At 40.2% G+C, this 15,814-nt stretch overlaps 1 protein-coding gene across 1 annotated transcript; it reads right to left on the bottom strand.

Annotated features, from left to right (window-relative positions):
• Nucleotides 1–3,848: 3,848 nt before the first annotated feature.
• Nucleotides 3,849–15,099, bottom strand: dcp2 (decapping mRNA 2). The gene is made up of 11 exons (XM_086135349.1): nt 14,642–15,099; nt 12,991–13,142; nt 12,031–12,158; nt 11,730–11,828; nt 11,475–11,627; nt 11,269–11,381; nt 9,430–9,534; nt 9,046–9,145; nt 7,460–7,564; nt 7,317–7,368; nt 3,849–5,156 (listed from the first exon to the last, which is right to left on the bottom strand). Exons 1-11 carry the CDS (start codon nt 14,707–14,709, stop codon nt 5,023–5,025), a joined length of 1,209 nt encoding a protein of 402 aa, XP_085991475.1. The 5' UTR covers nt 14,710–15,099; the 3' UTR covers nt 3,849–5,022.
• Between the last annotated feature and the right edge of the window lie 715 nt (nt 15,100–15,814).

The following is a 15,814-nucleotide window of genomic DNA, read 5'->3' as shown; positions in this document are numbered from 1 at the left end:
CAACACCGTGCCAACTTCCCCTGGTGTTGATTGTTGTGCTTTTGAGACTGCTCTTACACCCCATGGCAAAAATTATGGAATCACCGGTCTCGGAGGATGTTCAGTCATATGTTTTTTTTTTTGTAGTTTTGTCGAAATAAAAGGTGCATGACACAAAACTGAAGTCATTTCAAATGGCAACTTCTGGCTTTAGGAAACACTCAAAAAAATCAATTTAAAAATGTGAAGGTCAGTAACAGTTACATTTTTAGATTAAGCAAAGAGAAAAAATATATATTTCTGCACGTGCGAGTGTAATAAACTATGATATAATCTCAGGACACATATGGTCCACCATCAGCGCTACAAATTACCGTGGCACTATAACATGTTATTCTAGTTACCGTAGTTGGATGTTCTCGAGAGCAACTCGTTTTTGTCACGGGCCACAATGTAGTTACAGTTTCCTTCGGAGGGCCATTATGATATATATGTTTAACCACCCCTTATAAATATTACATACATAGTACAGAATTAATGGATCACTAATTTTAAAATCAAAAGTCAAGGATCGTCGTTTGTTCAACCGTTGTTCAAGTTTCTGTTAATCGAAAATGCTTGCAATATCTCAACACTATTTATTACATATGACAAATTCAAATTCTGATTCGAATTTTAGCAAGCATCATGGAAGATGACCTCCATGATTTGGTTTCGCGGGCAAGATCTAGCGCTCGGGCCTTGAGTTTGACACCTGTGCTCAAGAGGCAATGTCACTGGGGGATGTTCCAAGCCTTATTGTTCAGCTGTCACTCATGATTCCACGCCCCCAAAGCCTCATCAGGGTCAAAATTCTGAAACTCAAAAAACGGATTTGAAACTGAAAAACAAGTTTTTTAAACAGTAATAAATAAGATCTGAATCAGAAAAGATAAAACATATATAAGATAAAAAGACCTCAAATATCAAAATATACATGGGAGTGAATCAGAATCAGAATCAGAATCAGAATCATCTTTATTGGCCAAGTATGTAGAACACACAAGGAATTTGTCTCCGGTATAACACGCTTCATTAGTATCATCGTAAACAACAAATCATTGAACCATTTTAGAGTAACCAGTAGCAGTATTTGTAGTACAAGAAGAGTGACTACGTCAGTGACTGTTTAAGGAGTTAATGGCTAGAGGGAAGAAGCTGTTTAAGTGTCTACTGGATTTGGTGCGCATGGATCTGTAGCGTCTGCCTGAGGGGAGTAGCTGGAAAAGGTGGTGGGCAGGGTGCGGGGGATCCAGGAGGATTTTCCGTGCCCTTGTCTTGATTCTTGCAGTGTGCAAGTCCTCAAGAGTGGGTAGGGCGGTGCCAACGATTTTTTCCGCCGTCCTAACTGTCCGTTGAAGTCGGATTTTGTCCTTTTTTGTGGCGGCCCCAAACCAAACCGTGATGGAAGAACACAGGATTGATTCGATGACTGCCGTGTAGAACTGTCGTAGCACCTCCTGTGGCAGGCCATGCTTCCTCAGCAGCCTCAGGAAGTACATCCTCTGCCGGGCCCTTTTCAGGATGGAGATGGTGTTGACTTCCCACTTCATGTCCTGGGAGACTGTGATTCCCAGGAACTTGAAGGTCTCGACGGTTGACACAGGGCAGTTGGATAGTGTGAGGGGCAACTGTGGAGAAGAATGTTTCCTGAAGTCCACGATCATCTCTACAGTCTTGAGCGTGTTCAGCCCGAGGTTGTGTCGGCTGCACCAGAGCTCCAGCTGCTCCACTTGTTGGCGGTACGCAGACTCGTCGCCGTCTTTGATGAGACCGACGACCGTGGTGTCGTCTGCGAACTTTATGAGTTTGACAGCTGGATCTGTTGAGGTGCAATCGTTTGTGTAGAGAGAGAAGAGCAGTGGAGAGAGGACACATCCCTGTGGGGCTCCAGTGCTGGTGGTGTATATTGATGATGTTGTTGCTCCCAGTCTCACCTGTTGTGTCCGTCCCGTCAGGAAGCTGAGGATCCACTGGCAGATCGTAGGGGACACACCGAGGTGGAGAGGTTTGGGGGTGAGGAGTTCCGGGATGATGGTGTTGAACGCAGAGCTGAAATCCACAAACAGAATCCTTGCATAGGTCCCTGTGCTGTCGAGGTGCTCGAGGATGTAGTGCAGACCTATGTTGACTGCGTCTTCCACAGACCTGTTTGCCCGGTAGGCAAACTGGAGAGGGTCCAGCAGGGGTCCGGTGACGTTCTTTAGGTGGTTCAGCACAAGGCGTTCAAAGGACTTCATGACCACAGACGTCAGGGCGACAGGCCTATAGTCGTTCAGTTCCGATGTTGCCGATTTCTTGGGAACTGGGATGATGGTAGACTGTTTGAAGCAGGATGGGACCTCACACAGCTCCAGAGATCTGTTGAAGATTTGTGTGAAGACCGGAGCCAGCTGGTCAGCGCAGACTTTCAGGCAGGAGGGGGACACTTTGTCGGGCCCCGCAGCTTTCTTGATCTTCTGCTGCTTGAAGAGCCGTCTCACGTCCTGTTCGTGGATCTGTAGTGGAGAAAAAGAGGGTGGAGGGGTAGATAGAGTAGTTTCTGGTAGAGGTGGGTGTGTGTGGGAAATGGGGGTGTCCTTTTCAAATCGGCAGAAAAACATGTTTAGTTCATTAGCAAGACCCTTATTGTTCACTGTTTGGGGGGATGGCATTCTATAGTTAGTGATTGCTTTCAGGCCATTCCATACAGATGCAGAGTCGTTAGCAGAGAACTGGTTTTTCAGCCTCTCTGCATAGCTTCTCTTAGCGATGTTAATTTCCTTTGTCAATTGGTTTCGGGCGTGTTTGTACAGTGCCCGATCTCCACTTCTAAATGCGGCCTCTTTCTCTTTCCTGAGTTGCCTGAGTTTGGGAGTAAACCATAGCTTGTTATTGTTGAAGGAGCGGAAGGACTTCGTTGGTACACACATGTCCTCACAGAAACTGATGTATGATGTTACAGTGTCTGTGTATTCATCCAGTGTGCCCGTTGAAGTTTCAAAGACGCCCCAATCAGTGCAGTCTAAGCATTCTTGTAATAATATATTCACAAGAATTACGATCAGAATTATATTTGAACTAAAAAATATTCACAACTTATTTTGAATAAATTGTTACATTTTTACTAAATTCAAGATCAACACATTCATTTTCCAGTTTCAAATTTTATTTTTTCCAGGTACAAAACTTGTGACCCCAATTTAGTCCACAGTAGTTTTTTTTTTGATTGGTAGGGTTCAATAGGACATTAAAATGCCCACATACATCTTCATTTTTACCAAATGTAGAGAAAATGTCTTCCACCCATTTTTTAAGTGATCAATACTTGAACCAGGCACTCTCTATATGCAGTTAATTTAACCCTTTTATTCACCCTGTAACTTGATAACACAATAAGATATCCACTGTAGTAACCGCTGTCCCCGAAAGGGTTAAACATTTGTCATATTTCCCCAAGCACTTGAAGAACTGAAAAGCATGCTCTACTGGGGTGAGCGCAGGCCCCTCTGACAAGGTGCAAACCTCGGGTAACATTTAAAGTTCATGAAATCACACCGGGGTTGTTTATTGCTGATGCCACTCCTGATGGAAGTAACAAGATGAATTCCGAGGTGCATAGAGTTCTATCCTGCCCAAATGGCTGTCAGTCCGACGGGAAATGTCCTGTTTTTGAAAGAACCTCTTCAAAATCAAAGTTCACATTTCAATAACTTTTTTATATCTATCTAACGAATCAGCCGGCCATCCATTATGGTGGGGTGGCAAAAACTCCATGATGACAATCTATAGTGAGCAACTCTGCCTTCTGAGTCACAACCCTGAATACCCATTTAAAAAAAAAAACAATGTGCAAAACCAGATTTTATTTCTATTTTACATGTGTGAAGTCAAACCACTCACTATCCACCATAGCTTAACATATCACCATCTGTACAATAAGTAATAATAAACACATAAACTTTCAAACAGATCCCGCGTCTCACAGTCAAACGCGGTCATTTCACATGAACGTAACTGACATGTGACCACTTGGGTTTCAGCGTCAAAGCAAGGAAATCATTTGAGCCTTGAATGCAAGCGGTAATACTTGAGGGAGTTACTTGGTCTCACCCAGCGATTCTAGGTGTTTGTGACGACAATTCTTATTTTTTAATCTAACACAAGCTCTGTGGTAGAACAGATCAAACAAATTGGAATTCATCGGTTGACAGCAAAGAACAGCCAGACGTTTCCAGTCAAACGAATACACAGTGGTACACATTTCAGTCAAATGATAAAATGCGGAAGTCAGTGACTGCAATTATTAAAAATAATACATTTTACAAAAACTATTTTTGGGTGGCAGAATAATTGACAGATTTTGTGTAAAATATCACGTCCCCCAAATTCTAAATAAATGTAATTTGTCTTGGAAATCAGCAAACACGCCAGCCTGCCAGGTAAGTCCAATACTGGGTGACATACCTTGGAATCCAGATATTTTACTGCGACTTTAAAAATGGTCTGTTTTGAAATTCCAACTTATTTCAAATTCATTTTAATAATGGTAACCACAAACATCTATACAACATGCTTTGATCCAACTTGAATAAGACCAAGTGCACTTTGCTTCTCTAAAATGCATCACATTCGAAATGACAGAACAGGTATTGATAAAACCTTGAGTTATTTGGTCATAAAGACAAGAACAATTTTTTCCTGAAGGATTCAAAAGCAAACTGCAACTAGCTAAGAGACGTAGAATAATGTGGATTTACAAATTATTAAAACAAGAAGAGTCGAACAATAAATTTCTGTCAGATCATATGGACCACTCTGCTCAAATGAAAGCCAGACTGAGGAAGGTTATTGGATGAAAAACTTCCTAACACTGAATGTGTTGTAAATCTGACAAGAAACAAATGTGAGCGGCGCCGGTCTTAACACCCTTTTCTGGAGTGACGGGTCGTTAAAAAAATAATAATCGGGGAGCCCATAGTTGCATAACATGCCAAGACAGGCATACCACTTTGTCCGCCCATGTCAGAAGTCAAAACATCTCATGATGGCATCTTTGTCGAATTTAAAACCGAGGAACGCTTTGGATGACAGAAGGTGCTCCGAGGCTTTTTGCTGGGCAGTCTGTTGACCATTCAGAGAGCTGCATGGATTACCATCTGTGGAAAGACACATTCGTTTACAGCACACACAAGTACTCGAAGACATACACTCACACTGGAAGAAACTGTTCAGGCACGCAATAGGCCACAAAGTTCAAAATTAACCCTTTTAGGGACAGCGGTCACTACAGTCAACAGATTATCATGTTATCAGGTTACAAGGTGAATGAAAGGGTTAAAAAAACAAAAACAAAAACCCAATAATGTCCCATTATTGTTTGCCCTCCATATTTAGTGGCACCCCTGGTTAAGTTGTATTTATTGACTTCTAAAATAAAGACATTTCTTTCCTTCTAAATGACAAAGGACCATTTTTTTAAATTAAGCGTATTTTTTCAAAACAGCGCCTAATCTTCTACTATAATGTTTCACAAGACTACAGAAAGATGGATCTTAAACCATTCCTCTTTGTACATCATCCAGCACCATGAGTCCTCTCCTCGGCACTCTCCTCTTTAGCCGCCGCTACATCTTTTCAATTGGGTGAAGGTCTGAGGACTGAGATGGCCAAGGGAGGAGCTTGATTTCTGTGTTGGGTGAACCATTTCTACAATTTTTAACATGAGAAGTATGCTTCTGTAATGAAATAAGAATTTATTTGAAAGGAAGGCTTCATTAATTTTACGTGTGGCTTGATTGGTATTAATTGATTTGCTTAACTGGGAAAAAAAGATGCAGCGTTGATAAATTGATATATTTCACTTTTATGTCAACATTTTCAACACACAGGCATGTCCATGTTGAGTTCAACGACGAGGAGGGAAAGAGGACCTAAGATTGAGGGAGATACCATCCAGGTGAGCAAGGAAATGTTTTTTTTGTTTTGTTTTGTAATGTACTGGAGGGCTCAAAATTATTTTAATAATCGATGATTTCATCGATTGATTAATTGGATTAGGGTGGCACGGTGGGCGACTGGTGAGCACATCCGCCTCACAGTGCAGATGTGCAGGGTTCGATTCCGGCTGTGGAGTTTGCATGTTCTCCCTGTGCCTGCGTGGGTTTTCTCCGGGTACTCGGGTTTCCTCCCACATTCCAAAAACAAGCATGGCAGGTGAATGGAACACTCCAAAATGTCCCTAGGTGGCGTTATTGTGAGTGTGAATGTCTGTTTGTCTATGTGTGCCCTGTGATTGGCTGGCAACCAGTTCAGGGTGTCCCCGCCGACTGCCCGAAGGCACCTGGTATAGGCTCCAGCACGCCCGAGACCCTCGTGAGGATAAGCGGATCAGAAAATGGATGGATAGATAGATACATTGGATTAAAAAAGAAAATAATTCCCATCCCTTTTTTCAAAATTATTACATCCATCCATCTTCCGAACCGCTTAATCCTCACTAGGGTCGCGGGGGGTGCTGGAGCCTATCCCAGCCGTCTACGGGCAATAGGCAGGGGACACCCTGAACCGGTTGCCAGCCAATCGCAGGGCACACAGAGACGAACAACCAAGCGCGCTCACACTCACACCTAGGGACAATTTCGTGTGTTCAATCAGCCTGCCATGCATGTTTTTGGAACGTGGGAGGAAACCGGAGTACCCGGAGAAAACCCACGCAGGCCCGGGGAGAACATGCAAACTCCACACAGGGAGGCCAGAGCTGGAATTGAACCCAGTACACAATATCTCCGCACTGTGAAGTCGACGTACTAACCACTGGACTACCGGGCCGCCCAAAATTATTACAAACACAGTATTTCATATTGACAGTGTAGAAAATTCACAGACATAAATTGATACAATATAATACAATACATGCTGATTTATATAGATGATCTTTTAATTACTGATTTGGTCCCCAAAATGTCAAAAAATGGGCAAAATGTTGATCATTGCTTGACAAAGAAAAGGCAGGTGTTTTCAAATGTCTTATTTTGATTCAAAACGATGGTGATCAGTCTGCTTTTATGGAGGACTATCAATATTAAAAACACAGGTTAGCCATTCACTCCCTATTTGCGTCAGGGCCTCGGGATGCCCATGGTAGTGTCATGGATTCCTTCATTCTTCACCTTACAATCTTAGCACATGATTACAGTCAAAATTAGGAATTTAAAACCGTTATAATCTTATCATAAACTGATCACAGAAAAAAAGATTTGTTTTCAGCGTGATGGATTGAAGATGGCAAGATACCCGCACAATCACACAAAGCATACCTTTCTCAAATTTGTCTTGTAGTCTTCTGGGATGAAGCCGTTTATCTTCTTTCTACATGAATAGTCAATGAAATGACATTATGTATAAGCAATTTAAAAAAAAAATGCAAACCACGGCTCAGACATTTTCAAAAGAAACTTACTGATAATATTTTGACCTGCTGTGTGCTGAATCCATTTTCATTTACTCCTTTCTTTAGATAAGGTGATTCCTGGTATTTCTTCCCATTGCCTTTTAAGTGTTGGCTCTACACAGAAGGTACAAAATTAGACAGCAACCATGGAGTCATTTGGTGATTACCACTGAATTTCACCATGAGAACAGAAAGCACGTGCTCTCGGTCACCCTATTTCACCAGCGTTAATATATTATTTGGAGTTAAGAGTGGTCATTGTGAACGTTGTCTATATCAAATAAACAAAAGAAAGATAATATGAAACAGCTCCTGAAAACGGTGTCAAACGAATTAAACAAATTAAAAAACTGGTTCGACAGAAATAAATGATCACTTAACTTGAAAAAAACTAAGTTAATCGTTTTTGGCACGAGACCAATCAAATACCAAGTTAAAATTAAGGTAAACTCAATTGAAATGGAACGAGCTTGTGAAAATACATTTCTTGGATTAGTAATAGATGCAAAATTATGCTGGAAGCCACATATAGATAACGTTAAAAGAAAAATATCCAAAACCATAGGGATCCTCCATAAAACTAAGGATGTGCTGAATAGAAGATCTTTGTATACATTATATTCTTCATTATTACTTCCATATATGACCTATTGCGTAGAAATATGGGGAAACGCCAGTAAAACAAACACACTCCCTGTTCTAAAACTACAAAAAAGAAAGCAATCAGAATAATCACTAGATCCAAATATACGGAACCCACAAATCCACTATTTATCAAATTAAATACAATGAAATTTTATGACCTGGTCGACTTCAAAATCGCCCAATTAATGTACAAAGCACACAATAATCTGCTTTGCCAAAACATTCAGAAACTCTTCGAAATTCGAGAAAGCCGTTATAATTTCAGGGGTACTGACCTATACAAAAAATCCAAAACATGAACTAACATCAAGCAAAGGAGTGTATCTGTAACAGGTGTAAATCTGTGGAACAATTTTGGAACGGACCTGAAAATGAGCAACTCGCTTGCTGAGTTCAAAAACAAATTCAAGAGAGTAGTCCAAGAAAATTACATAAATCAGAATTACGGTAAGTTGAGAAAATTAGATTTATAAAATATAGAAATACATCAGAATTACATTGATAAATGAATTGAAAAGTAGTATCTGTTATGAATGAGAAAATCGACATATAAAGGTGTTAGAATGAGTATGTATAAATAAATCCAAAGTTGTATAATTAGATAAGTATAGCACGCATATACAGTAGGTAAAAGCACTTGGTGATATGTAGACTTTTTCCTTTTTTTCTGTCTTGAAAAATGATTAATTCACATCATACATAAGGGGTAGGGTAGGACTGGATACGTTTTTTTAACTTCTTCCTACTCCTTTGAACATATAATTTGTGATGATGACTATTTTCTTTTCCTTTTTATATCTTGCTTGCTTTCACTTTTTGCCAACTTGTCGCACTATTGTATATTTTATATGTTCAATAAACAACAAAGATTAGAGCAGCCTTTCTTTTGTTCCAAATATATAAACAGGATGTTTAGAAAAGAGATAGCTGTGTCACTTGTCTTTGCAAACCTGATTCAACTCAAATTGGCTCAGCTCCTTCTGCTGCTTATATTTGGTGTAACCATCTCCGGGAAATACTTCCATAGCAGTGATGCGGCGGGGTTTTAACCTAAGAGAAACGGAGAGCGTCAACAATGCAAAATGTGAAAACACTGAAGAGTAGACTACAGTATTCTCTCGAAGTGGTTGATATTCTAGCGATGGTGGCAAAAGCAGCACTGCCTTAATCTACTCCTAAATATTTACAATACACAGACCAATTACAGCATATACATTGCTTATATCTATTCAATTCATCATCACGTGAGCTGACACAGATGTTGTCTAATATAAGATAATGACCGACCCCGCCACTAAATGAGGTTCCAGTGAAGACTGATGAGATGCATTTACCGTGCATTGTCTGAGGTTTTTCCTGCAGTGGTGCCATTGCTTGCAAAGTCATCATCGCTATCTGGGGGCTCATCTTTGACCCTGCTAATCCATTCTCGTAGCGGCCTGCACCAGGGAAGCAGCAAAAGAGCAATCGGTAGCCAAACGTTACTTCAAAGATTTCCGTATTTTCACCACTATAAGGTGCTTCGGATTATAAGACGCACCTTCAATGAATTGGCATATTTTAAAACTGTTTTCATATATAGGGCACACTGCATTATAAGGCGCATAGAATAAAAGCTATAATAGTGGCCGCGGTTGCGCTATGCATCCACTAGATGGAGCTACACCAAAGGGAATACAAGACAATCCAGCTTTATTTATATAGAGACTTAACACCTGCTGCAGCTATAACAAAGCCATTAGAACTGGTCACAAACACAGACATGAAGCGTATGAATACAAAAGGCATAACAAATAAATGAAAGACAAAAGTTATGAGGATCATTTATTCAACAAAATGGCACACAAGCCTCGTGGGCTCACATCCACAAGGGGCTAAATATAAATCTTAACTCAACTGTATTTATAGAGCACTTTCAAACAGCCATCGCTGCATACAAAGTGCTAACAGTAAAACAAATCGGTAAATCGGTAATAAATAGAAGTCTTGCTTGTTTCCTTCCTTCGTTTAGTCAGTCGTTAACTAACTACTTTTGGTATGATCTTCGTTTCATAATGGCTGCGCAGAGCTCACAAAGTAATTGACTGTTTTAGTGTGTGTTGGCAAATGCACACATGAATTAGTGTTGGGCAGAACACTTTTAGGTTACAATTGGTAATAATCACCACTAAATGGCATAGGCGCACTGTCAACTTTTGAGAAAATTGAGTGCTTTTAGGTGCACCTAATAGTGCGGAAAATACGGTAGATTAAATGACTATATCACAATATTATTAATCAGAGGTTCACAGCACAGACAAAGAAGCCAGAAGCAATTGTCACAGTGCTCTGAAGTGACCCAGATACAAGGATCTGCAGAATTGAAAGCAATTATGTCATAGATGTGACTCCTTGTGACCTGCTCTACCTCAGCATTGGCTTAGACCGTTCAGAACTACATTACCGAATGGACAAAACCGTGGCAATTGTTTTTGTTTCTGACATTTTCAAAATGGTTACGCAAGTAGAAAAGATCTACTCCACTCCTCAAATCTCATTTAATCAGCGTCTCCTTGCCATTGTGACACAAAACTGTATGCACCGGCGTATTTAAAGTAGCAAAAATCACAATTTGTCATATTTTTTGAAAAATCACATTGCATGTGCAACATTTAAAAAAGAAATGAATGTGAATAGATTACAGTTGAATAAGCACAAAAAGCAGCACAAATAATATGAACAGGAAAATCTGTGGTGACTAAAAAACGCCTGTTCGTTTCCCTGGGTGAACTATTTTACTTTGTCATCGTGGTAAATGGAGTGCACTTATCTCCAAAATATGGCGTCCAAACCATTTTCCAAACCTTGACACGCAACTTTCATTCACCGATAGGCAGCTGCTGCATGTAAGGCGTTGACAGGCCCACAGGGAGTGAATTAAGGTTTGGTGTTTTGCCCAAGGACACTTTGACGGCAGACAGCCAGAGGCGGGATTTGAACCAGTGGCTCTTTGGTGACAGAACAACCTGCTCTCCTAACTGAGCCGCGCCGTGTGCAATAATGATGCGTAGTTGTCCTGCCGCATTTTAAACGGATGTACCTTCTCTCCACATGGTTTAAAATATGGACTTATTTGAGCATGAATTTATTTCCTTGTCATTCCCCACACTTTTCCCCCCAGACACATACACTACCTTATAAATGGAATGGCCATGAGAAACCTGTTGGGGGCAAGTCCAAGTTTAGACCTTGGAGTCATGTCGCCACTGTAACACGGGAGATTCTCAATCGGGAACCATTCAATATTCTAAAATAAGAAACCAAAGAAAATACACGATTAAATGATAATCTATTTGAAAACAAGATTTGAAATTGGAAAAAAACCAAACAGATTTCATACCCTGATTTCTTTTCTCGTTTTGGGATAAAACTTTGTATCCTTGGATACTGCTGGTATGATATAGAGCCGCACAAGCTTGTCAGTGATTTTCTGCTCTATGTACAGATCTTTGTCGATACGATTCTTTATGTCAAAGCCCGTTTCCTCTAACACCTGGGGAGAAACAGACACGCACGTTACGGTAAGCTTTGAAGCCATCTCCTTGTGCTTTCAGTTGTTCAGCGGTCAATTACGGGCAAAGAACAAACGACTCACTTCACGAACGGCACAATCATGAGGCGCTTCATCCTCATTCACTTTCCCTTTGGGAAAGCCCCAGCTTGACTTTGCAAGGTAGCCCTGAACAAGCAATACCTGGAATAAAAAATAAATAAAAACATTTTTAAAAAACAGTAATTTAACCCTTTCAGGGACAGCGGTTACTACAGTGGACAGCTTATCATGTTATAGGGTGCCTGAAAGCGTTAACATTATACTTTTTAAGCACTCTTTTTCACTGAAGTGAAAAGAGAATTATTTTCCAATACTGCTGAACGTATAGCTGAAGAAAACTCACACTTTCTAACGACTCATCAAGAATGATTGCTCCATAAGTAGGAACACCCATCTTGTACTCCTTCCACTGGTCGAGGACCTTCTGCACATCTTCTCCATGGGGCAAGAGGAAGGGACAGTGTTGGAAAAGTTTGCTGCTGTCAAGAAAAACTTTCTTCAAACTAAGATTTAAATATTAGAATTGTTTATAAATGTGCATCGATGCTGCACATCATCTAATTGTCCACGATACACAAGGTTAATAATACACAAAGAACTATTTTTCAAAGCGTGTTTCAGGCCACATTAAAAAAAATAAACATTCAAACCTTGAGGTTTAGCTTGTCATCATATCGTCAAACTCGATTCTCCTTTCTAGGCAGGTGCTGAGTTTGTAGAAGCATCGAGAGCGTGCACTCAACAGTAAGCAGTAAAAACACAACACGGTAGGCTCTGTGACATAGTGGGGAAACTCTTAAATAGATTAAAAAAATATGTAATGACTAGAAATTTGCAAGTGCCTGGACCACAATAACTAATAAACTATTGAGTTTACAGTCAACATTTTGTGGGATGAATTGTTGAACATGTTCACACTGAGCCAATTCATTCATTTTGGGATACCTGAACACAAACTGTGCAGCCAGCAACACATCACATTGAACAACATTAACATGCATATGTTCTTCATCCTCAGCAAAGAACGACCAACTGAATGTCTGTTTTATATTGCCCCCAGGTTGCCAAGGCGTACAGACAAGAATGAGCAGTGCGATGTGTTGATGGAGAAAAGTGTGACAAAAATGATTTCTCTCCAATTATATTCATTACTTACTACTGTATGCGTTTTAAATCACTTTACAGAATGCTATTTCTCGCAGCACATTGCAATTTTATTTTGGAAGGGATTATCTGCACTGCATCAAGAGGTGCTGGAAAAAAAATCCCACCGGCAATGTCCGCCAATCAGGAGAAAGGATATCAGCTTTGGCAAAATCTCTTATCCCACAGTGAGGGGCGGCTGGTGTGTTTGGCTTGCAAAAGTCCAGGTAAAACCAGTGTGCCAACTCAATCTGGAAGCACACCCGGATAGCGTTGTCCCGTTCCTCACTGGGAATGTGTAGGATGAATCGGCTATACAAACACAGGATGGGGATCATGAGTGGAAGTCTTGGGTGAACACCAAGATATGAATGCTTTTTATCTCCATTTTGTTGTTTTCATTTTATATTCCATTTTCAGACTGCTGACCACGAACAACCTCCGGTGATGCAGGTCACACTCATACTTTTTGTGAAAGTGAGACTAATAGTATGCTAGGGGTACAGTGTGCACTAAACCAAAAATATATCATATTAATAACATGCGCACAGGCACCCAAATGTTTTGGGTTGGGTTTTTTTTTCTTCCCCTCAACACATCCCGCGACCGACTTGAGACCAGTTGGTGAACTACCGGTCGATCGCGATCGACATATTGGGCCGCCTGCTGTAATCTTTTACAGTGAGTTTGTGTTCAAGGTGACGAGCAGTATCTGTATTTGGCCACACATACCTACTTTCATTACGTCAAAAACTTGGTCTCATATCAGGAAATGTATGTAGCAGATGACAAATAAACTCTCCCACCTGAGCTGTGAATCTTTTTTCAAAGTCATGGGCCTCTTGGTTGCTTCTCTGATCAACACTCACGTCACACATCCTGTCACCTTAAATGGACGGCTATCTTGATACTTTTGCGGGCAGAATTTTTTTGTAATAACCCTTAATTGCACTGGATTTTATTTAGGGATAACAGAGGGGGGAACAGAATGAATTTGCATGCCAATTTTTAAAACTATTTTTACGTGTTAGGTTAGTTATTTTTCAGTCATGTATAATTTTCTTTCCACTTAATGATGGCCCATCAACATGAAATCCAAATCAAATCCTTGGATAATGGATGGATGGATGTTTGTGGTTGAAATGTGACACCATGTGGGAAAGGATCAAGGGATATTAATGCTATAAAAACACCTGTATATGCTGTCATTACGCATCATATTGAGTTATTGTATTTACAACATAATTAATATTTGCAATGATTATTATTTTAAACGATGACCGTGCTCATTCAAACTGCTGTGGGACTTCTACTGCATTAGTTTTTGGGTGAACAGCCTTAGCGGAGAGCTGTACGCTCCAAAACAAATGCTTTCAGAAGTAAAGACAAAGAATAGAAAACATACAATAGCAGTGATAACGTTAATCTTTGTCAATTACTCCGACTGACTATATATAGAGCCTTAATTGTGTATAAATCCCATTTACAACAGTAATCGCGCGGCATTGTGCAAGCGGGTACAGGACTCTGCCTCTTGCAGAAGAGGGACCAAATTAATAAATATGTTACCTCGCTTATCTAATGATATTGTAGAAGCATTATTAGTGCAATATCTTACCCTTGGCACCAAAATCGTCAGTAAATGCAATTCATGAAGATCTCCAAGGCACAATTCGTTCTTACGATAAACAGAATGAATATACCTTTAAAAATGCGTTGGAAATGGGGCTATAGAAACAAAACGGATGATGAAGACTCGCAATAATTCCGTTTAAAAAATGGTTAACAAACGACGGTAACCATCCAATTACCTGCAGAGGTCGTCCAGTATGCCAGAGGGGATCTCCACTCTTTTTGTTTCCATGTTGGTCGAAAACATTGAGGCTCTAGTGTAAAACGAATTAGAACAAAAGCCATAGGCGGGCCGAGCTACATCCACGTGTCTCCACTTACATCCTTATTACCGAAGGAACCCTCACTTGACTCTACAGTCGATAAAAACTTGTAAATATTGGCTCGGACTTTTTCAGGCGAGTACCAAGAGAACTACGAAAACAGGAAGTAAAGCATCCAATCACAAGATAAGGCACATTCTTTCTTTGAATATTATTGGTCTGTTGTGATGCCCGTCAAGAACGTACAGCGCCTGCATCAAGTCTGTAAAACGTTTGTGAAGCAAAATCAAGTTTACTAGAGTGATATACTGAGAGACTTTCTGTAAATATGAGACTAAGCATTTTCTCATTTTTCAGTCTGAATCATTATTATTTATGTACATACTTAGCGCCAAGTATTTGGTTGCTATATTTTTTTCTCGCCATACACGTTGTAACTCAGAAGTTTGGGGATTCTGGGTTTAGAGATAATCAGGTATACACGTGAACTCAACTAACAAAGGCGTCTGTGATTCGGATCTCGGTCAGGTTTTTGGTTTGATTCCTCTATTTTCCCCTCATTTTAAAGTAGGGGAAATGGTTATGATGGTTATGGTTATGATACTAGCTGTTAATGCAGCACCAGCGTTCATCTACCTGAAATAACCGAAAAACATCAATCTACTGGTTATCTGTCCTGTATTAATTTAGCAATGTCATCGCCGCCCTCACCCACCGCAAAAAAAGAAAAAGAAAATAGGCGTGGCTGCATAAGGCTGGTGCACCCAGAGCATACTACAAAAATATATGCCCTGATCTTTGACTCGCGGGAACACTTCATTATGAAACAGGGTACATGGGCCTTTTGAACTGAACATATCCGAAGGTGTCTATTCATTAATATCAGCGCATTATTTTCTTTATTAAACTGACTGGATGGTTGATGGTACCTACAAAGTATAACCCCAAAACTATAACATTACACTGCTACATACAGTTTGTCAAAAAATGTGCAACGATTGTCTCGGAGTACATTAAGGCACATAATACGGAGAACAGCGTTTCCACAACACACATAAAATAATAATAATAATAATATAGCATACTAGC

Source organism: Hippocampus guttulatus, chromosome 17 (assembly GCF_054856545.1).
Source record: "Hippocampus guttulatus isolate MCC_2025c chromosome 17, RoL_Hgut_1.0, whole genome shotgun sequence".
Classification (NCBI taxonomy): Eukaryota; Metazoa; Chordata; class Actinopteri; order Syngnathiformes; family Syngnathidae; genus Hippocampus; species Hippocampus guttulatus.
The sequence above is the reverse complement of the archived record's forward strand: the minus strand, read 5'-3'. Positions and strand labels throughout refer to the sequence as shown.